We start from the raw sequence: 27792 nt of genomic DNA, 5'->3' as shown, positions 1-27792 counted from the left end.
CTGCCGTCCATTTCCTAAATGGGCATTGAATCTTTTGACACTTTTTTTAATAGACAATAGGTGCAGAAGTAGACCATTCGGCCCCTCGAGTCTGCACCGCCATTCTGAGATCATGGCTGATCATTCACTATCAATACCCAGTCCCTGCCTTGTCCCAGTGTTTCTGTTTTTGCACATTCTTTTAATCTTTTCAATAAGCATAATTGATTTACTTGTTTATTTATTACTATTTTTTCTCTACTAGATTATGCATTGCATTGAACTGCTGCTGCTAAGTTAACAAATTTCATGTCACATGCCGGTGATAATAAACCTGATTCTGATTCTGATTCTTAAATGCTGAGCTATAGTTGATAAATAGCATCCTGATATAGATGTTTGTGTTGTACAGATGGTTCAACGCCATGTTAAGAGCCATTGAGATTGCATCTGCCTTTGACCTATTGTGGCGATTGGCATATTGCAAGGGATCCAGGTCCTTGCTGAGGCAGAAGTTGTCTAGTCATGACCAACCTTTCAAATCATTTTATCACTGTAGATGTGAGTGCTGCTGGGTGATAATCATTAAGGCAGTTCACATTATTATTCTTGGGCATTGATCTAAATGTTGCCTTTTGAAGCAAGTGGGAACTTCCATCCATAGCAGTGAGAGGTTGAAAATGTCCTTGAATACTCCCACCAGTTGGGTGGCACAGGTTTTCAGAGCCTTACCAGGTACTCCTTGCGAGGGTTCACCCTCTTTAAAGATAGTCTAATATCAGCCTCTTAGACGGAGATCAGAGGGTCACCAGGTGCAGCAGGGATCTTCACAGCTGTAGTTGTATTCTCCCTTTCAAAGAGGTCATAGAAGGCGTTGAGTTCATTTGGTAGTGAAGCCTCGCTGCCATTCATGTTAATGGGTTTCGCTTTGTAGGAAGTACAATGAACAAAGGGACTTCAGATTTTCACCGCTGTCTAGTTGAGATGCTGGGCCAAGGAAATGGATATATCTCTGTGAAGCACCAACCTGTTTCCTTTCTTGGAAAGATGCTATGCCTTTTTCTATCAGCCATTACTTGCTGCTGCCTATTAATCAGTCACCATGAAATTCTGTCTTTCATGAAGAGACATTGAGGTTCAAAGCCAGCAATTATTCTAGGCCAAGAGCTAATAGAAGTCATCCTCTTTTGATGTTTTTGTCTGTTTTCTGTAGCTATTCAGTTTTCTTGTATAACTTCATTGTTTTATTGCATAATTTTTCTTTTGATCTCAGAATTAGTAGTTTAATTAAAGAAGCCTGTTAGAGCTTAAGTAATGTTTAGTTAATATATTTTAACTTTTTTGTCATATGAGAGCCCAAGGACTTAAGCAAGTAGTATTAAATCATGTTTGACTTGCTGCTGAGGGGTTACTTTGTGACAATTTGCATTGAGGAACTTTTGTAACTGCTTTTTATTTAAACACATTTGGCTTTTAAGATCAATAAGTACAGTTTAGAAATAAATTATAGAAACACTGAAAACCTACAGCACGATACAGGCCCTTGGTCCCACAATGTTGTGCAGAACATGTCCCTACCTTAGAAATTACTAGGCTTACCCATAGCCCGCTATTTTTCTAAGCTCCATGTACCTATCCAAAAGTCTCTTAAAAGACCCTATCATATCCGCCTCCACCACCATTGCCGGCAGCCCATTCCACACACTCACCACTCTCTGAGTAAAAAACTTACCCCTGACATCTCTTCTGTACCTACTCCCAGCACCTTAAACCTGTGTCCTCTTGTGGCAATTATTTCAGTCCTGGGAAAAAGCATCTGACTATCCACACGATCAATGCCTCTCATCATCTTGTATACCTCTATCAGGTCACCTCCCATCCTCCGTCGCTCCAAGGAGAAAAGGCCGAATTCACTCAACCTATTCTCATAAGGCATGCTTCCCAATCCAGGCAACATCCTTGTAGATCTCTTCTGCACCTTTTCAATGACTTACACATCCTTTCTGTAGTGAGGCGACCAGAACTGAGCACAGTACTCCAAGTGCAGTCTGACCAGAGTGCTATATATCTGCAACATTATCTCTTGGCTCCTAAATTCAATTCTACGATTGATGAAGGCCAATACACCATATGCCTTCTTAACCACATAGTCAAACTGCGCAGCTCCTTTGAGCGTCCTATGGACTCAGACCCCCAAATCCCCCAATCCTCCACACTGCCATGTGTCTTACCATTAATACTATATTCTGCCATCATATTTGATCTACCAAAATGAACCACTTCACATTTATCTGGGTTGAACTCCATCTGCCACTTCTCAGCCCAGGTTTGCATCCTATCAATGTCCTGCTGTAACCTCTGACAGCCGTCCACACTATCCATAACTCCTCCAACCTTTGTGTCATCCCGGTCATTTATAAAAATCATGAAGAGTAAGGGTCCCAGAACAGATCCCTGAGGCACACCACTGGTCACCAACCAACATGCAGAATATAACTTGTCTACAGCCACTCATTGCCTTCTGTGGGCAAGCAAGTTCTGGATCCACAAAGCAATGTCCCTTGGATCCCATGCCTCTTTACTTTCTCAGTAACCTGTGCATGGGGTACCTTATCAAATGCTTTGCTGAAATCCATATACACTATATCTACTGCCCTTCCTTCATCAACGTGTTTAATCACATCCTCAAAAAATTCAATCAGGCTCGTAAACACAATCTGCCCTTGACAAAGCCATGCTGACTATTCCTAATCATACTATACCTCTCCAAATTATTATAATTCCTGCCTTTCAGGATCTTCTCCGCAGGTTTAAGTCCTGGGATGGTAGGTTGATTATGTGAAGACAGATTAAGCCTACACCCACCTAAGGAATGATTGTGGTGGTATGGACACCAAAATGATGAAGATGACACAAATGCTGTTCGTATTCTCTGAGAGGAATACTTGTTAATCATAACTGCTCTGTCCAAAGGAGATATAAATATAAGTAGATGAACAAGGATGGAGAGGAGGAGAAAAATCACAATGTGCAGAACACAGTGGGTGCTAAAAATCTGAAATATCTTCAGTCAGGTCCCAACAAATCTTTGGAGTTCTCAGCTTAAGATGGCTATGGAGCCATCACATTTGGAAAGTCAAACCTGCATAGGACTTGTACTATGAATGGTAGGGCATTAGAGAGTGTAATGGAATACAGGCATATAGGAACACAAATAAATAATATGTTGAAAGCAGCATCACAGGTAGATAGGATAGTGAAAAAAAGGGTGAAAAAAGCATACTGGCCTTCACCTGTCACAGCAGAAGTAATAGTTGGGACATTGTGATGCAATTGTATTAGGTAGTTGGTGAGACTGCACTTGGAGTACTGTGTACTGTTTTGGTCACCCTATTGTAGCAAATACATGGTTAGACTGGAAAGAATGCAGAGAAGGTTTACAAGGATGTTGCAAGGACTAAGGGGCTTGAGTTATAGGGATAGGTTGGCCAGGTAGGTTTTTATTCCTTGGAAAATAGAAGAATGTGGGGTGACCTTGTAGAAATGTTTAAAGTTATGAGTCATAGATAAAGTGGATGATAACAATCTTTGCCCCAGAGGAAAGGAGTCCAAAACTAGGGGGCATAATTTTAGTGTGAGATGGGAAAGAATATTAAGGGGTAACTTTTATCAAACAGAAGGTGGTGAATATATGGAACAAGCTGCCAGAGAAAGTGGCTGAGGCAGATAAAAATACTATCAGTTAAGAGGCACTTGGCCAAATACATGGGGATAGGGTTGTAAGGCTTAGGGATATGGTCCAAACTGAGCAAATTGCGACTAGGTTGGTGGACACCATGGACTGGTTGGGCTGAAGGGCCTGTATCCATGCTATATTGTTCGATGCTTTGTACTCAAGAACATTTCAAGTCAATAACCTTTCATCAGAATTGGGAAAAGTGAGAACATGAGCTGGTTTCAAATTCCAGGAAATGGTGGCAAGACCGAAGGGAATTACTGTTGTAGGATTGAGACCAAGATTCTGCCTGAAGAGAGAGGGAATAAATCAGGATGTGAGTGTGAAATTGGTCAGTTCAACGCTGAGTCCCAAGGCCTGCAAGTTTCCCAGATGAGGTGCTGTTCCTCAAGTGTATATTAGGCTTCAATAGACAGTGTAGAAGGCCAAGAACAGAGAAATCATAATGGGATTGGGATAAAGAATGAAAGTGACAGGCAGTTAGAAGCTCAAGATCACCTTTCTCGATTGATTGGAGGTGTTACTTCAAAGTAATCCAACCACTTACTTCAAAAATCAGATCTTTTATCAAGGCACCCTTCCATGCAATCACAGGAGAAGCAACCCCTGACCTTTTACTTTTTCCTACACGCTATTCAGCAATTCAAACAGTACTTCCAGGTGAAGTAGAAATTCACAGGTACTTCCAAATTAATGTGTTTCATTTAGTGTTCACAATATGGTTTTCTTTGAAGAAAACAAATAGATTACTGTCTGATAATTCCAGCTCTCCCAAGGACTTCATGGTCCTGATTTTCTGAGGGTGAGAGGGGAAAGATCACACAGTACTGTAGTAGTTAACGCAACGCTGTTGCAATACAAGTATCATCAGTTCAACTCCACCACTGTAGGGACTTTGTACGTTCTCACAGTAATAGTGTGGGTTTTCTCTGAGTGCTCCAGTTTACGCTTTCCAAAGATGCATAGATTAGTATGTTAATTGGTCACATATGTAATGGGCAGCGTGGGATCTTTGGGCTGGAAGGGCCTGTTAACATATTGTATCTCCAAATAAATAAGAGAAAGAAAAAAAACTCATCCCCTTTCCTATTCCACTGTTAGTTGGTACGAAGAGCTTTTCTACCCAGAATGTCATTGGAAACTAACATTCATTTTTATTTTACAGTTTAATTTTTGTTAAATTCCTCTGAACTGTTTAATTAGAAAATGCAGTTGCAGTGTTTTCTTACCTTAAAATCTTGCATGGATTTTGCTCCATGCACTCCTGAACTAATCATTGAATTGCCTTTATTTCTTACATCCTTCACATTCATGAGGAATTAAAATCCTGGATGGTAGCAGCTTGAACAGTTTGTGGTTGGGGTGACTCAGACCCCCAGTGATCCTTCGGGTCCCTTTTATGCTCCTGTCTTTGTAAATGTCCTGAATAGTGGGAAGTTCACATCTACAGATGTGCTGGGCTGCCTGCACCACTCTCTGCAGAGTCTTGCAATTGAAGGAAGTACAGTTCCCATACCAGGCAGTTGTAGAAAGTCCATAGCATACAGGGACTCATGTCAAACTTCAACTCTCTGAGATAAAAGACCCACAGCCAATATGTACAGACTACGTGAGATTCTCAGTGATGAATATGCTGAGGAACTTAAAGCTGTTCACCGTCTCAACCGGAGATCCATTGGTATTAATAGGAGTCAGCCTGTCTCCATTCCTCCTGTAGTCCACAACCAGCTCCTTTGTTTTTGTGACATTGATGGAGAGGTTGTCATCTTGACACACTATGTCAAGGCGATGACTTCTTCCTCGTTATTATTTGAGATAAGGCCAATCAATGTCATATCGTCAGCAAATTTAATTAGCAGATTGGAGCTGTGGATAGCGACATAGTCATAGGTGTGCCGAGAGTAAATAAGGGGGCTTAGGACACAGCCCTGAGGGGCTCCTGCTTTGAGGGGCAGAGGTGTCTGATTCATAACACCTCACTTGTTTTAATGGGCAAAAAATTGGATAGCATTCTGCCACATTCTCATACATTAAACCTTTCAATTTTAATTGAAGCACTATTTCAGAACTGAATTAAACCTCTTTTGGACTTTATGTATAGCCTTGAAAACTTTCTCACATTTTTTAGAATCTTGAATTATGAAAACACATTTCTTTCTTTACTGTGTATTTTGTTTATTACAGTAAGGGTGAGAAATCATATCTTTATCTTTTAATTTTTAGCACATATTTAACTCTGAACATATTTAGCACTAAAGATTCTGGCTGTGTCAAGAAAATTAATTATGCAACATGTGGAGTATCAATAGAAGAAATGAAGAGTAAGTATGAGGTAAAAGCTCAGCTATTTAAAAACATTGGGCTCCTACATTGTTGTGGTTCAGATCTATTGGTATTTAGACAGTCATTCTGAACTAAGTACTGAACATGCAATATATGCAGTAAGTCCAGGGCTTACAAACAAATCTCCCTCTAGGATCCAATGCTGAGCACATGACAGATAAATTTTACTGCAGGATCAGAAACCCCATTTATTTCATTGAGATTCAGGACCTAAGAATTGGGCAGATTTAAGTAAGCGAAGTTGTTTTTCAATTATTTTGCATTACCTTAATGTTTATAATAATTTCTAAGTACTTTTGTGTGTTTACATGAATTTTATTTTAAATATTTTATCATTCTAACTTTCTCATTAGTTATTTTAACTTTAATAAGGTCAGAGACATTTAAAGTTATTGCCATCTTTGACAGAAGACAAAACTGTGCCCTCATCTTTGTCTTCTGTCAGGAATGGGTCTTTGTAATTGATTGCCCATGGCTATGCCAGTGATGTACATTAGGCTGTCCATCATCCACCTCAGGTAAACCAAGCAAATGGGAGGTTACGTATATTAACTCTGGGCAGCAGGCCTAATCCTGCAAATTAATCTCACAAATTAATCCCAACCTTTTTGTTGTGAGTTCAGAATCCCAAATGGTTAAATTTGTGAGATTTTCAATATAAAAACAAAAACATGATCTTTCGAAACAAGTTGATGCAATGCTGAATGCCATGAAATCAGGTTCATTTTGAAGGCATTTTAACCTTTAATAAAAACTTATATAAAGTAAACACATCCAATTGGCATTGGATGTCAGGACCAGTTATGTCATGGTCTTATAGTCTTACGGTTATGAAGTACAATATATGAAAGTTCAGCTTAACAGCTTTTGAGAGTACAATTCACTAAGCTAACTTGAAACACTTCAACCTAGTTAGCATTAGAATATGAAACTAGTTAGTGTGTTGAATCATTAATGCAAGTGTAAATTAAGAGAAAGGTGGATAAGAATTTTAAGGTGAAGGGAATATGAGGTCATGCTATCAAAGTAGATATGTAAAGGTGGGAAGAGGGTTCTGTGGAGCACAGCTCTCTATATGAACTGTACTACATGTTTCTTTTTGACTTTTAAGTAGCTAGTGTTGCAGCTATTCATAACTGACTAATTCAATGCCAGCTATTGCTCAATATATTACTCTAGAATTATGTGGATTCAAGTCTATCCAAAGACATTAGAGTTCAAGAACTTGGTACAGGGGTATCACTGGCAGAATCACATTCTCTTTATGATGCACTTAACAGGGATTAAAATGTATGGCAATATAAGCCAATATCCAAAACTTGTGTTCATGATTGCTGATTAATTTACTCCTGTTCCGTAGCACAAAGACTCACAAAACCAGAGAGAAAACATGTCATTCTCCATTCTGAGGAACCATTGAAGAAGAAAGAGTACATAGTGGCAATATATCTTTCCTCTGCTTTCAAAATACCGTAACAGAATTTAATTTTAATGCAAAATGTCATGTGCTGCCAGTATTGGGAAGGACATTTCTAGACAGTATTAATTTATGTCCTCAGTACAATCCAAAGAATTGTATTTTCAGTGGGCTACTTTTGAGGGGATTTCACTATTAGTGAGATCCCTTCAAAGCCACGAGCTTTTCAGATAATAAAAGAATGAATAGCAAGGTGATCACTTCATTGAATTTGGTTGAGTAATTAATTTTGTCTGAGATTCGGCCACCTAAATTAGCAGAAGATGAGACCTCCAATACCACTTAATTCCCCCGTTAGTACACTAATTAACCCAGAATACATATTAAGATTTAAAATTGCACTTGAACACACATTCTCCAAATGATGACTCATTTTCCAAACCAGTTTGCTCAAAAACAGTTTATTGAAAGAAATTGAAAGAAACCTGCAAACTTTTGGAGTAGAAACTGGCTGATTAGTAATATATGATACATATTAATAGACTTGGTAGTGCAACTGAGCACAACTTGGCAGTGTGGATTTGGTGCTGGTAGTGTTCTGTTTCAGTAGCTCACAGAATTCAGATCCTGGTCAAGAACAATGATTAAATTGTTTCCTCAGGAGACACAGATATTTTGATGTAGATGCATCAGACTGCTGCTCTGCTCAATTACAGACTGTTAAAGGCCTGAAAGAAGTCAGACTGGTATATAAATGATTCATGGCTCAAGTATGTGGTATGAATGGGCCACAAAGTATCTTTTTAAAAGGAATTGAATCTGAAAATTAGCTAGTTTATATGAAAAGTGACCAAAATCATAACAGATGAAATAAGTGGGCCGACATAAATGATGTGTCTAACATAGTCTGCAACAGAATGGAATTGAATAAAATGAGAGGGGGACAGAAAAGGTATTTGTAAAGGATTTTATTAGAAAGCCCAAAACAAATTGATGAAATTACTATGGTGATGAATTTTATGTAACTATTGATGGTTCTGTCTCATAGGTAACATTTTCTCTTTCAATATTTTAATTAATATTATATAAATTGCATGGATATAAATACAAAGTTCATAAGGATAAAAGTAATACGAATTACATTACATTTAAATCACAGTAATATGATCACAGTATCGCATATTCCGAATCAATCTTGTAGAAAGATTGTATTATGAAATGAAATAAAGTAGAATGATTGTATTTTATTTTAAAAATATATACCCCCACTACCAAAATGAGCTGATTGGTGAAAAAGAAAAGAGGAAAAGAAACCTTACTGTATAATATTATAACAATGATGACTCAGAACCATACTTTAATAACAGGTCAAAGATTATGGAAGTAACTCAGAAGGAGTCCCCATAACATTAGAAAATCATGTTTAGCATCAGAAGTCGAACAACAAATCTTCTCTAGGTCAAGGCACAAAATAACTTAAGATAGTCATTGAACATGAGTGGGCGGGGCAGCCTCCTTCTACTTGAGCAAGATTGCCCTCCTGGCCATAAGAGACATGAAAGCCAATACCCGCAAATTAGATGGCTTCAGTTTTGTAATACTATCCTCAACAATACCAAACCTGGCAGTGTTTGGGCTTAAACACTTAAACATTGGGCTTAAAACTAACATTGAAGAGTACAGAAAAAGTTTGAAATACATATTTCCAAATCCAATACAGTACTCACTTTTTTCAATATTTACAGAATAGTGATTTTTTTAGATCCCAACTAAATACATTTCTTACAAGCCCAGATAAGAATATAATAGATACAATTTTTAATCTGAAACCCTTTGACAATGGTTCAATATCTCACATTTATGGTCTGCTGTTGGGACTGAAAAAAGGCCTCTTTAGATAAAATTAAAGGAGACTGGGAAAAGAATTTACAGATTCTCATATTTGAAAAGCACTGGAAGACAATTTTAAAATTGATTAATTCTTCATCATTATGTGCTTATCATTCTTTATTGCAGTTCAAAGTGGTACATAGAGTTCATATGTCTAAAGACAAGCTGTCTCGTTTCTACACAAATATTTCCCCCTACTGTGATATATGTACCAATGGAGTGGCCACACTAATTCATATGTTTTGGACATGTCTGAGCCTTGAAAAATTTTAGGAAAGATGTATCAGTAACATTTTAAAAATATGAAAGTAATGGAGTATGTTATGTATTAAGGCAAAAGCAGCACTTGTGCTTACCATAAGTATAATATTATTACATCTTTCAAAAAAGTTTACGCTTTTTGTGGGCATCTATTTCATTGCTTATTGGTATCTGTGTACCGCAAAATTATACAGAACGCCAAATAATCAAAATCATTGTAATAATTTAAATAATTAATGCAGAATCCTTACCAAGTAGTTTGCTATGATAACATTGATAATTTAAAGGTTATGTCATTGTCCATTGTTTGCAGTTAATATTGTATTTTAAAGACTCCTTTGAAGTACATTGCATTGGGGAATAATACAGTACCTTGTAAAAGTACTCAGCCCCACAATTATTTTCTCATTTTATTGTCTCATTTTCTAAATTTAAAATATATTGAAGTAGGATTTTTGAGCTAATCTACAAAACATTCTGCATCATATGAAATCAAAAGAATAAAATCCAAAACCTGTCAAAAATTGTGAGGCTGAAAATGTATTCATCCCCTTTGTAATTACTATCCTAACCTTTCTCAGGTGCAATGTATTACCTTACCAACTCACCCAATTTGTTGATGTTGAAAATTGGCGGATAACCTGTGCTGGCACATGGCCTAGTGGACAAGGCATCGGTCTAGTGATCTGAAGGTCACTGGTTCGAGCCTCAGTGTTGTGTCCTTGAGCAACACATTGCTCTGCAACGACACTGGTGCCAAGCTGTTTGGGTCCTAGTGCCCTTTCCTTGGACAACATCGGTGGTGTGGAGAGGGGTAGGCTTGCAGCATGGGCAACAGCCAGTCTCCCATACAACCCTGCCCAGGCCTACGCCCTGGAAACCTTCCAAGGTGCAAATCCATGGTCTCATAGAATATATATCCCCTCTCTCTTAACAGTATAGTAGATTTTCAACAATTCAAACCAAATTGAAGAGAAAAGAGCATTCAAGACAAGTCAGGGAAAAGATAATAGAGAAGCACAGATCTGGGGAAGGATATAAGTCCATTTCAGAAGCATTGAACATAGCTTGGAGCTCAGTGTAGTTCATTTTGAATGTGGGAAAACAAAATGAAACCACAGCCATGCTGACTAGGTCAAGCTGCCCCTCTAAACTTGGTCACAGGAGAACTATGGTACCTTTAAGAGAGGCTACTATGACACCAGAAGTAACTGAGTGAGCTGCAGAAGTTGGTGTCTGTAACTAGAGATGAAGTTCATGGCTACACAATCTTTAAGGCCTTGCACAAAAAGGGTATGGAAGAGTGGGAAGGAAGCAGCCCTTGTTTAAAAAAATGCATATCCTTGCCTGTAAAGGCATTGCAAAGCATCACTTAGAGGATACTATAAAGATGTGGAAGAAGGTCTTGTGGAACCTTTTGCCCTCAATACTAAACAGTATTTGTGGCATAATCTAATACTATGCATCAGCTAGGTTACACTATCCTAACTGTAAAGTGTGGTGGAGATGGGGACTGCAAATTCAGTCAGGATTGATGGGAAGATGGATGCTGCTTAATACAAAGAGATCCTGGATAAAAACCTGCCACCCTCTGCCAGAAAGCATAACTTGTGGAGAAAGTTCATCTCTCATCAGAACAACGACTTGAAGCACACTGCCAGAGCAATAATGGAGTGGCTTCAAATGAAGAAGATTATGTCCTTGAGTAGCCCAGTCAGAGTCCTGGCCACTTCTCCTCAAACATGCAATGCTCCAACAAGGAGGAATGAGTAAATCTTGCTCCATCATGTTGTGCAAAGCTAATAGAGACATATCCAAAAAGCCTACTGGCTGTAAAGCTGTGAGAGGTGGTTCTACTAAGTACTGAGCAAGGGGCAATGAATACTTTTGAAGGGCTGAATTTTGAATTCCTAGTTTTTCATGCTTTATTTGGGAACATGTGATACCCAAATAAAACTTCTTAGTTAAATTGAGCAATCCCTGGTTTAATACTCATTTATGTGAACAAAGGTTTGAGGGGCTGAATACCTTTACAAGGCAGTCTTTCCCCATAACAGAAATAATCTAAAACTTTGAGGTTAGTGTACATTTGATCTGTCCATTTAAATGATTTCTCTATGACAAATGAAAGAACTAGAATAAGTATGTTGCATATTGATAAGCATGCAAGTTGCTAAGAGTTGTTAATTTCTTTACAGCTTTTGACATGAAGAAAGATTTGGAGGCATTAATTGCAGAAGAACGGGCTGAAATAATTTCTAATTACAACAAGGTACTGTACAATTCAGATATTTAGACAAAGGAAATTGCTGCTCTACAAGTTAATATTGTCTTTATGTAAACTAGATACTTGTGAAATTGGTATATGTTTAATATTGGGAAAATCACAGTTATTTGAATCTCCTGTATTTTAAATTCCTTAAAATCAGGAAAATAATGTATTATACAGTGCTTATTCACTTCCACCCGTCTACTGTCAACAAATAACAGTGGGAACTGTTGGGAGCTTTACCTGATGTGGATGTGCAGGGACAAATGAGTCGATAAGAAAAGTTAAGAAGCCTATGAACCTCAAAGAGATGAAGGACATCGGCAGGGAGAAAATAAATGATGTGGAAAAATGAGACAAGCGTACATGCCTGAAGTCCAGCTGTTTTTACAATTCCAGAGCTCTGTTAGCAAGACCATGCTACCTTGACACTGTGTTTTTGAATATCATTTTTAATTGTTAACGCGCACTTATCTTGGAAATGCTATAATAGCTGCCTGTGCCTTTAAGAGAAAATGGTGATGTCATTTTATATGGGTGGAGTAGAACGAACCGTTGCCATGTTCTAGAAAGGACGATGTGCAAATGTTTTTCCCAGGTTTGGGGAGAATAGATTTTTGTGAGTATATTGATCAGCGCTGGATTGTGTGATTGCAAAGTTCCTTAATCAGCCTACTGGCATGAGCGAGGAGAACTCATTTCAAGGTCTAGCCTTTATGTGTTTGGAAGTTAAGCACATGTGTGCCAAATAATTGCTACTACTGTATTGGTTTTGTATACTTTGTTTTAGTTATTTTCATACTGCATACGTAACAAGGGTGTGTTCCAAATTTAAATTGAGATTGTAATAGCGGGAACGGTTTTTAAAATTTATTTGGATACCCTCTTTCTGCAATAAAACATCAAAAACAGATAAAGGGATTTAAGACCCGAAAAAGTATTTGTTCTCCTGCGTGTGTTTTATCCCCCAGGCTACAAATTACATATTCATACATTGCACCTTTATAACACTTGCAAACTATTTTAAGTTTTAAAGTGTAACTACAGTGTTTAGTTGATAAATGAACAGCCCATCTGTATATTGCACATAAAAGTAAAGTGCTGATTTAATTTCATATGTATGTAGCTTCCGTCGGTCATGGTCGACCATGGGTACTGTGCCTCTTGTAGTCACTGGTTTGTTGAGCAGCGTCAACTGTGGCTATTGAGGCCGATCCTGGAACGACAGGCTCTACCACAGTTGCTACAGGTGTAGGGCATCGTGGAATTGTTGTCTGCTGTCCGCTGTGGACTCCGTTTAGCTCTCCGCTCCTCAAACTGACTCAGGATCACTCTTTCGCCTTGCTCTAGATGTTGCTGAAGAGTCCCTCGCCATTTGTTGCAGTTATCTGCTGTATCCTCCCAGCACTCTGTTGACTTTTAAGGCTTTCATGTCATGCTTGCAGAGGTCCTTGAAGTGAAGCTGGGGTCTACCCAGCTTCCTCTTGCCTGTTGCAAATTCTCCGTAGAGGACGTACTTTGGCGGTCTACCATGAAGGAATTCCATAATGATATTACATTTAAATAATCATTTGGTGTTTGCAACATAGGCTGGCCTCCCTGACCTTAGGGAATGAGAATGTTTGCAACATACTTATAAAATTTAGTTTGGGGTGAAGTGGTCCTTATAGGCATCCCTTCTTTTGAAGACAGCGAGTGCAGCTTATTTGGAACCATTTAAAAGATGTACAGAATGCAAACTTATTGTGACTAAATAGAAAAAAGATTAAAAGTCCTGATGAAGGGTCTCAGCCCAAAACGTCGACAGTGCTTCTCCTTATAGATGCTGCCTGGCCTGCTGTGTTCCACCAGCATTTTGTGTGTGTTGTTTGAATTTCCAGCTTCTGCAGATTTTCGTGTGTTTGTGCTAGAAAAAAGAATACTGGTTTTTATAAAGTTGCTATCATACTGTGTTCACAGTTTGCTTTAATCCACAATGTTCTCTTGTTTTACCAATTAAACATAAGAATGCTTTACTGCAGTGATGCCAAGTCCACCTATAATAGGCAAGAAGTGAGCTAGGTGTTTTTAAAGGTGCCTTCATTTTTTGAGTTGTAAATGTCATCACGTCACAGGTTTATCTTGTTGATTTGATGCAGGTCTCAGTGTGTCCATTTATATGGCTGCTACAGTTATGGACTGCCCTCTTGAGTAAGCTTTCACTGAGTTGGCCATGTTCTGTACTTAATGTTGCTCCAGGATTTAATCTCAGATTAATACCCAAATTCTGTGAATCGGTAGATCTTTCAGCTGGGATTTTAAACCAGATGTTTGTTGAGGCCAAAATTGATTTTCCTATGATATAAACCAATAATTGGTAGAAGATGTCACTATGTTACAATGTATCTGTGGAGCAAGAACCAATATTAAGGTATCAAATCAATAACCTCTCATGAAATCTGAGAAAAAAATAGAAATAAAATGAAGTTTTAGATGCAGGGAAAGAAGCAGACGGAATCTAAAGAAATGAAGGGTACAGGGTGCATGACAGGAGTGATTAACAGAAAAAGTGATGAAATAGGATGAAAAATAGTGGTGTAGACATTGGTATATAATCTGTGATAAAGTAGGTCTGGCAGGGTATTTGTTGTCTGAAATTACCAGCAGAGATAAAAAAAACAATGCCTAAAATGTGACTTACAAAGGATGACAAAGAGGCTCTTTGAAACTGGTCATCTTCATGTTATTAAGGCTGTATTGTGCTTTGTTCTTCTTTGTAACAGAGTCTATGGTTTGTAAGGTGATGCAGTTTTCTTCAAACCCACTTTAGGTAATGTTGGAATGGTTTATGAGAACAAAAATGGAGCATGATCGCTGGATAGGAAATTAAAGTGGTGTATGTATAGAAGTTTGGAATCATGCCTGAAGATAAACAGTGTTGTTCGTCTGCAAACTAGTTATCCAGTCTGTATTTGTTTTTCATTAATATTAACTTCACAAAACCAATTTATCAATATCCTGGAAGTTACCATTGATCAAAAATTCAGCAGGACCAGACACATAAATACGGTGATGACTTCAAGAATATATCAGTAATTAGATATCGTACAATAAGTGATGCACATCCTGACACACCAGAGCCTGTCTGGCATCTGCGAAGCAGGAGCGTGATGGAACGTTCTTCATATACCTGGATGCATGCAGATCAAACAACACTGAAGAAGCTCAATACTGTTCAGGATAAAGCAACCCATTTGATTGGAACACCATCCACCTTAAACATTTACTCACTCCACCATTAAAGACAGATTGAAATGCAGAATACACCAGGGAAATTATGGTGGAAGAAGTTACTCTCATAGCATTTAATAAGTGTTAAATGTGAATCCAAGATGGCGGTGTGACGCAGCTTGCAGCGGCCACTCCAGAGCTGATTATCTGTTATTTGTGAAGTGGGGTGCTGTGCACAATCATAATCGATTGAAAACTGATGTGGGAGCACGGAGGAACATCGGGAAATCTCCAGGAAGACCACCTTCATTGCTGCTGCTGCTGTGAGGTCCAGGACTCTGCTGGGAAGAACAAGCCCCCAGTCCTTGGGGTCGCATTGCCGATGGCCGTTGATGGGGCCGTTTTAATACACTCGGCAGAGGATGGTGCTCAGAGAAGCTGTGCCAGAGGAGATGGTCATCAGCTCGGAGGTTCGACGGATTCGTCAGGTCGCTTTCAGTGTGTGTTGCATCTGCGAGGCTGGGTTCGATGGAGCTTTCACTGTGTACTGCGTCTGCAAGGCTGAGTCGGGCGGCGGCATGGAAGTCCATAGCGGGGGTATTCCCTTCTGCTGTTGGCGTGGGATGGCGAGTCTGTCGGGACCCTGGGGACTTGTGGAAACTGTATGGTGGTTTCTTTTGAACTTATCGTCCTTTAACATCTTTGGAGTATTTTTACTGTGCCCATGGTCTGTTTTTTTTTATCAATTATGCTATTGTTGGCACTGTTGTAACTATATTTTGTAATTATGTGGTTTTGTGCAGGTCTTGTAGCTTTAGTTTTTGGTCTTGTTTGGTGGATTTGGAGCTCCTTTCTGGGGAACGCGCTAAAACGGTAGCGCGATATTAATACGCAGCAGCCTCTCCGGACTCTGGATTGGAGATTGCCAAACGTTATGTGGATTTTCTGGTGTAGTCTGTTTTGTCATATTCTTTTGTGATATCATTCTGGAGGAACGTTGTCTCATTTTTTAACTGCATTACATTTGTGGGTTCTAAATGACAATAAACTGAATCTGAATCTGAAGTGATTAGATGAACACCTAAAATGCCATGCATAGAAGGTTGAATGCAAGAAAGTGGAATTAGTATTCATAGGTACTGAATAAGCCAGTATGATCAAGGGTGTGGGGGTCAGGGGTGAAAGGTCAGTTTTTGAATTCTGTTGTTTGATAATTTTTAGGAACCATGTCTTCACTTAGGCATCCTGCAGGCCTTTGTGTAGTTAAATGCAGATAAATAGAATCAACATTACTTCACCCTAAATGTGCATAAAAATATTTATTTTTACATAAGATTACTGCATGCGGTTAATTCCTCATCAACCTTTTTTCCAGTTGACATCTGGCAAGATCCCACCAACATGAGTCATTGCCTTCTTGTTACTACTACTACTAAATGATAGAGACAGTTTTTGAATTTTGAGTTTCTCAAATGAATAGGTTATTGCAATATTATTCAAATAAGGTAAATGTGCTTTTCTGCAAACAAGTAATTTCTTTTTCTAAGTGGATGGCAGCAAATTATCAAGAACAAAACCCAAGTAATTGCAAAGGTAAGGAGACCAGAAAACTTAGCATATCTATGATCCCTATTGCTAATCAACTGGTGGGAATATTCAAGGACATTTTCAACCTCCCACTGCTGTGGGTGGAAGTTCCCACTTGCTTCAAAAAGACAACATTATACCAGTGCCTAAGAAGAATAATGTGAGCTGCCTTAATGACTTTTGCCCAATAGCACTCACAACTACCGTGATAAAATGCTTTGAGAGGTTGGTCAACCTCAGCAAGAACTGAGACGCACTGCAATTTGCCTGTTGCCATAATAGGTCAATGGCAGATGCAATCTCAGTGGCTCTTCACAAGGCCTTAGACTACCTGGACATTACAAATACCTAAGTCAGGATGCTGTTCATCGACTTTAGCTCAGCATTTAACACTATTATTCCCACAATACAGATTGATAAGTTACAAAACCTAATGCTCTGTACCTCCCTCTGCAATTGGATCCTTGACTTCCTAACCGGAAAAACACAATCGGTGCGGATTGATGATAATGTTTCCTCGCTGGTGCACCTCAGGTGTGTGGTTAGCCCACTGCTCTACTCTCTCTATATTCATGACTGTGTGGCTTTGCATAGCTCAAATACCATCTATAAATTTGCTGACAATACAACCATTGATGATGGAATCTCAGGTGGTGACGAGAGTGCGTACAGGAATGAGGTATACCAACTAGTGGAGTGGTGTCGCAGCAACAACCTTGCACTCATTGTCATTAAGACAAAAGCGCTGAGTGTGGACTTCAAGAAGGCTAAGATGAAGGAACACATACCAATCCTCATAGAGGGATTAGAAGTGGAGGGAGTAAGCAGTTTTAAGTTCCTAGGTTTCAAGATCTCTGAGGACCTAACCTAGTCCCAACTTATCAATGCAACTATAAAGAAGGCAAGACAGTGACTATACTTCATTAGGAGTTTGAAGAGATTTGGTATGTTAACAAAAACACTGGAAAAACTTCTATAGATGTACTGTGGAGAGCATTCTGACAGGCTGCAATACTGTCTGGTATGGGGGAGGGAGGGGCTTCTGTACAGAACCGAAAGAAGCTGCAGAGGGTTGTAAATTGAGTCAGCTCCATCTGGGGTACCAGCCTACAAAGTACGGAGGACACCTACAAGGAGTGGTGTCTCAGAAAGGCAGCATCCATTATTAAGGATTCCCAAAACCCGGAGCTTGCCCTTTTCTCATTGTTACCATCAGGGAGGAGGTACAGAAGCCTGAAGGCACACCCTCAGTGATTCCATAACAGCTTCTTCCCCTCTGCCATCCAATTCCTAAATGGATATTGAACCCCTGAACACTATCTCACTTTTTAAAATAAATATCATTTCTGTTTTTACAGGACTTTTAATCTATTCAATATACATATACTGTATTGACTTGCTTATTTTTACTTTTTTCTGTATTATGTATTGCATTGAACTGCTGCTGTTAAGTTAACAAATGTCATGACATGGTGGTGATGATAAACCTGATTCCGATCGCTATCGTGTTTGCTTCAGTATTACTCATGATTTTTATCAGATTTAACAATGATGCTTAGAAAAAAAATCCAGTAGATGGGAAGAGGGTAACATGGACCATATAAATTGCACAGGTAGAGCATAAGCATGAAAATATCGGTGAAATTTGACGCTAGCAAGACAATTAATTTTATTTTTGACTCAAGCTAGGGAGTGGATGCACGTGTTAGTCAAATCACATCCAAGATAAGCATTTGTATTGCAGATTTTAAATAAAAGTGCACATATAGAAAATAAAAATCCTCAAGGCATCAGTTTTTAAATAAATTAATATTTTATTAGTTTCCACTAGAAAGATCACAAACTCTTATTAATATCTAAAATTGGTAAGTCCTTCTGTTTTATTGTTCTCCCATAAAAATATCAATCACTGATGTTTTTATCCTGAATATGAAATGGTGACTCTGACATGGGCACTGAGAAAAGAATATTTACCTTACACTTAATAGTAAATCATGATTTTTCTAGTCATGGCTACAAAACAGGTGATGCAACGAAGAAAGGTAGTTGAAAGTTAGTAAAGCTGCATTTGCTAGAAATCCAAAATAAAAACAGGAAATACTTGAGATACTCAGTAGGTCAGCTAAATCTTGCAAAACTGTTAATATTTAAGGCCAGAGACAAAGAACCTGAAGAAGAGTATCAGACTTGAAACTTTAATTTTGTTTCTCTTGCCCAGATGCCACCAGACCTGCTGAATGTTCCCAGCATTTTCTGTTTGTATAGAAATAATACTCTTCAGGGATTGAACTAATTACACTCCTAACCTACTGCATAGTAATTACAGTATGTAGGTAATTGCCAGAAACTTCAATAGCTGCACTTTTGTTGATGTACAGCTGAAATATTTAGTGTTGGTACAGATAATCTATCAAGAGTGTAAGCAGAACCATCCACCATGGTCCTTCAAGCATGGGGGTTGCTTGCATGATCATTTCAGAGAATTCATGTCAAGTTTCTGACAGAAAAGTCATGATTATTTCTTAGTCCTATTTGATGCTCATTCTAAATTTGGCCCACGGGATCGCACACTACACAAAATGTATATTGGAAAGTTGAGGTTGATTTTGCAATTCATGATCAATCAAATGAATTAGTGTCTGATGATTAGCTTCTTCAGGATATATCTGTTTGAAAACCTTATGCAGAAGACAATATCAATATGTTAACACCTGCATACCATCTAGCCTCTTGCAGTGGAGCTAATCCATTCATCCTGAAAAAACTTTGAGGAGTTAAATTTTCCAAGGTTGTTTGAATTTTGCATGAATCATTGTTTAGTTAATTTCCAAGTATTGTATAATACCACAAGATAAATGTCAGCAGAACCGAAGCTGCATCAAAGACTCCAAATATGTTTCAGTTTACTGCACCTCAACTTTGAAAAGGATGAAGGGACAATATCTGAAACAAAAGCAAAATCATGACTCTAATGCTAACAACTCATTGGGAAGAGGCAAAAGAATATGACACTACCAAGAATGACAGGCAAGCATGACATGCAGAATGCCAATTAAATAGCATTAGTGTGCAGCACTAAGTGATATCCTGTACAAATCTGAAGAAAGGTCATGACAGGATACCCATGTTATTGAATTGTTTGCAGCAAGAGGCATACTAGGATATATTGAAGACATTAGTGTCATTAAGTCTATTCTAGAAGAATATGAAGAGGAAACACACGTCAAAAGCAGTTGACAAACAAAATGCTGGAGGAACACAGCAGGTCAGGCAGCATCTATGGAAAGGAATAAACAGGCAATTTTTCAGGCTGAGACCCTTCATCTGGACTGGGAAAAAAAAAAGATGGCAAGTCAGGATAAGAAGGTGGAGGGACGGGAGGAAAAGTACAAGGTGCTGGGTGATATGTGAAACCGGGAGAGAGGAAGAATGTGAAGTAAAGAGCTGGGAAATTAGTTAGTGGAAGAGATATTGGGCTGGAGGAGGGAGAATCTGATAAGAGAGGGTAGAAAACCATGTAAGGGAAGGAGGAGGAGCACCAGAGAAGGGTGAGGAAAAAGTTGAGAGAGGGAAATAGGAATGTGTAATGATGAGGGGGGGAGGGTTCCATTATCTACCGCTTGTACTTCCAACCTTCTTGTATTTGTGATTGAAAATCAAGTTGAGTCGGGATGTCACACATTTATTCAGATCAAGAAATGACTAGAATACCAAAGACTCAACATAATTAAGAAGTCCAAAGAGTCAGAGAAAGTCAATTAACTAAGCCTCACATACACAAATCGTTCTTCAAAGATGGAAAATACAGCGGAATATCTCTGTAGCTACATGTGTATCTGAGGTAAAGATGTAAATGCTTTCCTCAGTGAATACATGTGAAAGTTATTGTTTGTCTTCAGTGAAGAATGAACACAAGCTCTAAAACATTTGGTGTCTTCTAAAGTTTATTTAGTTCAGTTCTCACCATCTCTACAATAATTGACTGACTACCTTCCAGTGCACTGTATGATCACATGAAGAAATTGAACAATATTCATCAATGTGAAGCTGTTGTTCAAAACATTTGTGAGCATGGTTAGATTACTTCAGTGATAAGCGTATAGTATTTTTATCAATATAAAAGCTATTGTATTCTCAAATTTGTTGAAATGTATTAGCTTAAACAGCTGCCATGAATGATTTAAGTTCTGCATTCCACAGTCAGTACTGAAGCATAAAAAAAGGAATCTAATTTGCTGTCCTCACACAGATCATCATTCCAAAAATTAATGCTTAAAAAAATCTTATTAAAGCAAAATATGAGTAATCTTGTTTAAAGGTATTTTCTAATACGATACTGAATGGTATATGGAAGCAGTATAAGTTATATTTAAAAGTTGAAATCAAGCTTGCTGCAAATAGAAGTTGGACCAATCCAAATATTTCATACCACTGTTGTATACACTTATTTCCAAATAAGGTATGATTAAAGCAAATGAAGAAACTGTACAGTCCTTTCAGAAATTCACTTTTTCCAGCTGGTTCATATCTTGCTTTTCAATATTTTCATTACCATTTGACAGGTAGTTCCATTGATGTGAATTTTTTGCACTGAACATTTCTATATTATCAAAATTTACAGGCTTTAACAATTCACAGCATCAGAGTCTTTATCAAATTCAGGCCCACTTATAAAATAAATATTAATTGTATTGTTATGGATTAAATTAGATTCTTTTCAGAATGTTAAATTTGAATCTGTTGTTCTAAATTAGTAGTCAACAACCATTTTAAGCCCAAGATCCCCTACGTCGGCCTTAGTTCAAGGCAAGATCAACCCCAGATCAATTTTTTACACGCATGCTCATCAGGGCAGAAAAGACCAGAAGTAAATCCCCGCAACCCAGAAGTAGAAATAATGTATGAACACCAGGGGTACCCACCCTTTTTTTGCACTGCGGACCGGTCTAATATTAACAATATTCTTGCAGACCGGCCGATTTGGGGGCGGGGGCAGCGGTGGTGCTAAACATGACCGGAATACAGCAGTACTTGAAGCAGGTTCTTTATGTCCAGTCTATTCTGCAATTTAGTTTTCGCGGCTCTCGGCACTTAGCTTCTGTCCCACGCTGCTCACGTTTTTTCCTCTCACAAAACTCAATGGGTTTGTAATTAAGTGCAGGGCACTTGGACTCAAGGTACCGAAGCAGTTTTGAGGGCTTCATTGCCTCATTAGACAGCGTCTGGGTCTGAGCTCCAGCCTCCTGCCCACCCGCCACCAGATGCCTTAGCCAGGTGCGGTTGGTTGTGGGTCAGGTGAGAGGACAATGTCAGGGCCAGAGGTCCCTGAGCCGGGGCCGCGGCGGTCGCAGTCCGGAGAAAGTGAGCGACCGAGCGAGGAGTGTGACAGGATGTGTGCCCGCACCCTCCCCCCTGTAGGATCTATCAGCCCGACAGATATTTGTTTCAGTAGATCTCAGCGAGGTAGCTGCTCTGATACTTACGAAATGCTGAGCCCTAATTAGGTCGTCTGCGAATATTTTAGCACCGGGTTCCCCACGAACACTTAGTGTGCTAAACAGGTTTAGAGGCAGCGCTCCAGGCCAGTAGCGACGGCACTTCCCGCTGGCCACCTGAGGCCAACCAGTGTTCCCTGGCTCAAGGGTGTTACTGCGGTTAGGTGATTGATGACCTCGCGTGGGTTCAAGTTCAACAGTGGGTGTGAGAGGGTGTGAGGAAAGGTGCAGCTGACTCGTATTGTTTCCTCCCAGCCCGATGGTTGGGGACCACTGAATTACACTGTGTAGCGCAGGGGAGCTACACGCATGCACACTGGGCAGAAAGAACAGAACTAAAATCCCACAACCCAGAAACAATCTCTCAACAGTATCTGTGCATTTATTTTTCATTCTTTTTTGGGATCTACTGGGAAAGTCTCCAAGATCAACTAGTCGATCGCAATCAATGGGTTGGCGACCACAATTCTAAATTATATTCTTAGAGCCCATCAGATCAAGAAATAATTGCATTTTAACCCATGAGTCCACTGGCTAAATGACTGTTGTAGTCATTGCTGGAATTTTGATTTAGCAATATGAGCTCAAATCATACGAGAGCAGCTGGTGAACTTATATTCGGCTAATTAAATACATGTGGAATTTTAAAACATCGCTGTCAGTAATGATATGGATGTAAACACTGGATGGTTTTAAAAGCTCATCTGATAGACAAATATCGTTTAGGGAATGAGATCTGCATACTTAAGATTCATTAGGTATCTAAGCTTACCTAATATAGTTTAGATATTATGCCATATGTGGTTAACTTTTAGTTCCCATTTGAAATGCCTTTCCAAACTAAGTTCAAAGGCAATGAATGTCATTGTTGTCAGCTGAATTCACAGCTCACAAATAAATGAATAAGAACTAAACAGCTCAAGAACTAAGAATGATGGATCTTGGACTGCAGAATTAGATTTAAATGATTGGGAACTGAACAATTATTAATTTGCACTGCTGGTCAAAGATTAAGTTATATAAATATGCAGAAGTTGGGAAACTGATGTGCTTTAATTTTATACTATATTCCATGATTTTTTAAAAAACAAATTTTTGCATACTTTTGTGGGCTCGTAACCTAAGTAATCTCATTTTTTGAATTATTGGAGTTTAACTGTAACAAGGTAACAATGGAAAACACTCCAACATGTGAAGATAAGATTTTGTTGCCTGCATCAATCCAGAGCAGCTTGTAGTTCTTGCAGTGTAGATGTGGAGACTTACTTGTCTTGAGCTGCATAAAACACAGCCTTGCCAGTTGAAAGCAAACACTGATGCACGAGGAAGAGACATTAGAAACCACAGAATGTTGGGGCTAAGAAGCAGAGCTCAAAAATCTCCAGTTGTAAGAGGATCAGGAGGAAGAATGCTATCAGGAAATGTCCCTGTTCAGCATCCACTCTTCTAACCCAGCTGCGTGGAGGAAGCAGGCGCTGAATGCATAATATACTATCAACTTTAAAACCAGCCTTCTAATAATAGTTCCCAATGCACACCGCCTTCCTCTCATCTACAGCTTTTGTGGCAGCTAATGCAGTCATAGCATGAATTGGTTCTGTATGACTACCAGAGACCCTTCTGTGAATAGTACACAGCAAAGTGTTAGACACTGCAGTGAATCTTTTAGACCTTTTTTTTTTTAACTGGGTTTTGGATGTAGAACACCCTAATTAAGTTTCATACCGAATTTTGGTCTATTTTTGGATTTGTATTTTGAAAAGGACCCAAATTAGCATTAGCTGAAATATTCTAACATATGGATGCAATCCAAATTGTGGTCAAATGTATGCTTTCAGTGGTATACTGCACTGTTAGAATTCACATGCTTCTCTGTCAAGGGAAGTGAGGAGCTTTGCTAGATTCATTCCTAGATGAGACATCATCTATACACCTCTTAAATGCAGGGAATGGGTTGCAGATTCAGCAATTTGCAGATGCTCAGTGTGGTAAACTATGTGTATACCTGTCTAGACATGCCCCTTTGCTGACTGCTCCTCTGGCTTCTCCCATAGACCCCTGTATAAAGGTAATTGGAGGCACTGCTCCTCCCTCAGTCTCCAAGATGTTGGTGTCACTTTTGCTGCTAATAAAAGCCTATTGTTCGCCTCCTGTCTCCAAGAGTTATTGATGATGCATCAATTTTATTAGCAGCATTTTAAAACATAGAGAGCATTTTATGACCCAAAAGATTGGATATTGACCCTCAATCTCCGGAAGCCAGCATCACTTTTGAACTCTGGCTTGCATGCTTCCAATCGTACCTGGAAGAGATTTGTGTGACCGAGCCTGCAACGATGCACAAAATTCTCCTCTCCAGGGTCAGTCTGTGGGTCTACTCCCTGATCAGGGACCTGTCGTCCTACCAAGGGGCACCGGACGTCCTCAAAAGACAATGCCTGCGGCCGGTGAACACCGACTACACAAGACATCGCTTAACGACACAGCGGCAGCGTGCTGGAGAGTCGGGTGCTGAGTTTGTCCGGGTTCTACAGACACTCATGCGGGCCTGCAACTGCAGGGGACAGACAGCAGAGCAGCATGCGGAGCTGCTAGTAAGAGACGCCTTCGTTACGGGGATCAGGTCAGTGTACGTGCGCCAGCGGCTGCTGGAACACGCCAATCTCACCTTACATTCGGCGATGGAGCTGGCCGACACGCTGGAGGCCACTCTGCACGATGCTGATGCTGTCCAGGCACGCGATCTCCTGCCGGCCCCGTGGACGCTGCAGACCCCGCAACCTGCTGGTGAATCGACCACAGCTGCTGCCAATCGCAAGTCCGCGCAGTGTTACTGCTGCGGACTCGAAAATCACCCCCGAAAACGCTGCCCGGCCCGAGAAGCTACCTGCTCTAGCTGCGGAAAGAAGGGCCACTTCAAGGCCTGCAAGTCCAAACCACAAGCGAGGTCGAGTAGTGCCGTGTGTGAGGCCTGGGGGCAGCCATCTTGGTCACCGCCATCTTGCCTGCCTGCCTCGTGCAAGGCATGGGGGCAGCCATCTTTGTTGGTGCCACCTTGCCCTGCCCCCGACCCACAGGTGCTTACCGGGCACCTAGACGGTGATGCAACTCTGGCCTCTGTGACCTGTGACCAAAGCGCACCACACCAGCTCGCAAGGTCAATGATGGACATCCTGGTGGAGGGGCACTGGACTAGCTGCCTGTTTGACACGGGTAGCACTGAAAGTTTTATTCACCCAGACACAGTGCAACACTGCGGACTCGTGACATAGCCAGTAAGCCTGAAGGTCACCATGGCTTCTGGATCGCATTCCACAGACATCCAGGGGGGTTGTGTAGCGACATTGGTGGTGCAGGACACAGAATCTCAGAACTTTGTATTACTGGTCATGCCTCAACTGTGTGCCCCTGTGCTATTGGGGCTCGACTTCCAGAGCCACCTGAAAAGTGTGACAATGGAGTATGATGGGCCCCTCCCACCAATCACTGTCAGAAATCCTCAGTTTTGTGGGACTTCGTCATATACCCTGCTACTGACCATGCACACACACCCAACACCATGCCAACGGCTGCACTACTGACACCACTTGCAGCCTCTCCACCCTCAAGATCCCTCTCCCACCGCTGTTCGCCAACCTGACCCCCGACTGTAAACCTGGGGCAACTAAAAGCAGGAGGTACAGCACGAGGGACAGGGCCTTCATTAAGTTGGAGGTGCAGCAGCTGCTCAGGGAGGGGATCATTGAGCCAAGCACAAGTCCTTGTAGGGCCCAAGTGGTCGTTGTTCAGACCAGGCAGAAAAATAGGATGGCCGTGGACTTTTGCCAGACCATCAATAGGTTCACGCAGCTTGACGCATACCCCCTACCCCGCATCGCGGATATGGTCAATCAGATAGCTCAGTACAAGGTGTACTTGACCATAGACCTGAAATCCGCTTATCATCAGCTCCCCATCCACCCAGAGGACTGCCCCAACACTGCCTTCCAAGGCAGGCGGCAGGCTCTATCACTTCCTGCGCGTCCCCTTCGGTGTCACGAATCGTGTCTCTGTCTTCCAGAGGGAAATGGACCAGATGGTGGACCAGTGCCAACTGAAGGCCATGTTCCCATATTTGGATAACATTACCATCTGTGGTCATGACTGGCAGGATCATGACACCAACTTCCAACGATTTTTCCAAGCGGCCAAAGTTCTTAACCTCACCTATAACAGGGACCAGTGTGCGTTCGGAACCACCCGACTTGCTATCCTTGGGTATGTCGTGAAGAACGGGGTCATTGGCCCTGACCGTATGTGCCCCCTGTTGGAGCTCCCTCTTCCCACCACCCTCCGAGCCCTCAAACAGTGCCTGGGCTTCTTTTCCTATTACACCCAATGGGTCCCTCACTACGCAGACAAGGCCCGCCCCCTGGTCGTCCACCGCATTTCCCCTCTCAGCCGAGGCCTGCGCAGCCTTCAGCCGCATTAAAGGGGAAATTGCCAAAGCAACGATGCATGCGGTGGACGAGACCATTCCCTTCCAAGTAGAGAGTGACGCCTCCGATTTCGCGCTTGCTGCTACCCTCAATCAGGCAGGCAGGCCAGTAGCATTCTTTTCTCGTACCCTTCAGGGCCCTGAAATTCGGCACTCCGTGGTGGAGAAAGAAGCCCAGGCCACAGTGGAAGCTATTAGGTACTGGAGGCACTATCTCGCTGGCAAAAGGTTCACCTTGCTGACCGACCAGCGCTCAGTTGCGTTCATGTTTAGCAACCAACAGCAGGGCAAAATCAAAAATGATAAAATTTTGAGGTGGAGAATAGAACTCTCCACCTACAACTATGACATCCTGTACCAGCCTGGAAGACTCAATCAGCTCCCTGATGCCCTATCACAGGGAGCCTGTGCCAGTGCGCAGCTCGACCGGCTATATGCCCTCCATGCAGATCTTTGCCACCCGGGGGTCACCCGACTTTACCATTTCGTGAAAGCCCAGAACCTGCCTTACTCCCTTGAGGAAATCAGGACGATGACCAGGGACTGTCAAGTCTGCGCTGAGTGCAAACCACTCTTCTACCGTCCTGAACAGGCACAACTTATCAAGTCCACCCGCCCCTTTGAGCGACTGAGTGTCGACTTTAAGGGCCCCCTTCCCTCCACCGACCGCAATGTCTACTTTCTCAACTTAGTCGACGAGTACTCGCGGTTCCCCTTTGCCATCCCCTGCCCCGATACCACTGCCACGTCCATCATAAAAGCCCTGCGCCAGCTCTTCACTCTGTTCGGATATCCCTGCTATATCTACAGTGATAGAAGGTCCTCGTTTATGAGTGACAAGCTGCGCCAGTACCTGCTGGCTAGGGGTATTGCCACTAGTAGGACCACGAGCAATAATCCCCGGGGGAATGGACAGGTGGAGAGGGAGAAACCCACTGTGTGGAAGGCCACACTCTTAGCCCTTAGGTCAAAGGGATTGCCGGTCTCTCGCTGGCAGGAGGTCCTCCCCGAGGCACTCCACTCCACCTGCTCCCTGTTATGCACGTCCAGCAATGCCACCCCTCATGAGCAACTCTTTTCTTTTCCCAGGAAGTCTACCACTGGGACCACCCTACCAGCTTGGCTGAC

The 27792-nt window shown here is 40.9% G+C and overlaps 1 protein-coding gene across 2 annotated transcripts in view; it reads left to right on the top strand.

Moving 5' to 3' along the window:
- Window positions 1-27792, top strand: part of LOC132397295 (USP6 N-terminal-like protein) — a 181046-nt gene that overhangs the window by 43409 nt on the left and 109845 nt on the right. For both annotated transcript variants that reach the window (XM_059975884.1, XM_059975883.1), the window contains one exon: window positions 11825-11898. In XM_059975884.1, coding sequence (XP_059831867.1) covers window positions 11833-11898 — 66 coding nt within the window. In that variant the 5' untranslated portion in view covers window positions 11825-11832. The remainder of the gene's footprint in view (window positions 1-11824; window positions 11899-27792) is intronic.

The sequence above is a fragment of the Hypanus sabinus genome, chromosome 7 (assembly GCF_030144855.1).
Source record: "Hypanus sabinus isolate sHypSab1 chromosome 7, sHypSab1.hap1, whole genome shotgun sequence".
NCBI classification, from domain to species: domain Eukaryota; kingdom Metazoa; phylum Chordata; class Chondrichthyes; order Myliobatiformes; family Dasyatidae; genus Hypanus; species Hypanus sabinus.
Note: the sequence above shows the minus strand (reverse complement) of the source record. Positions and strands in the feature narration are given on the sequence as shown.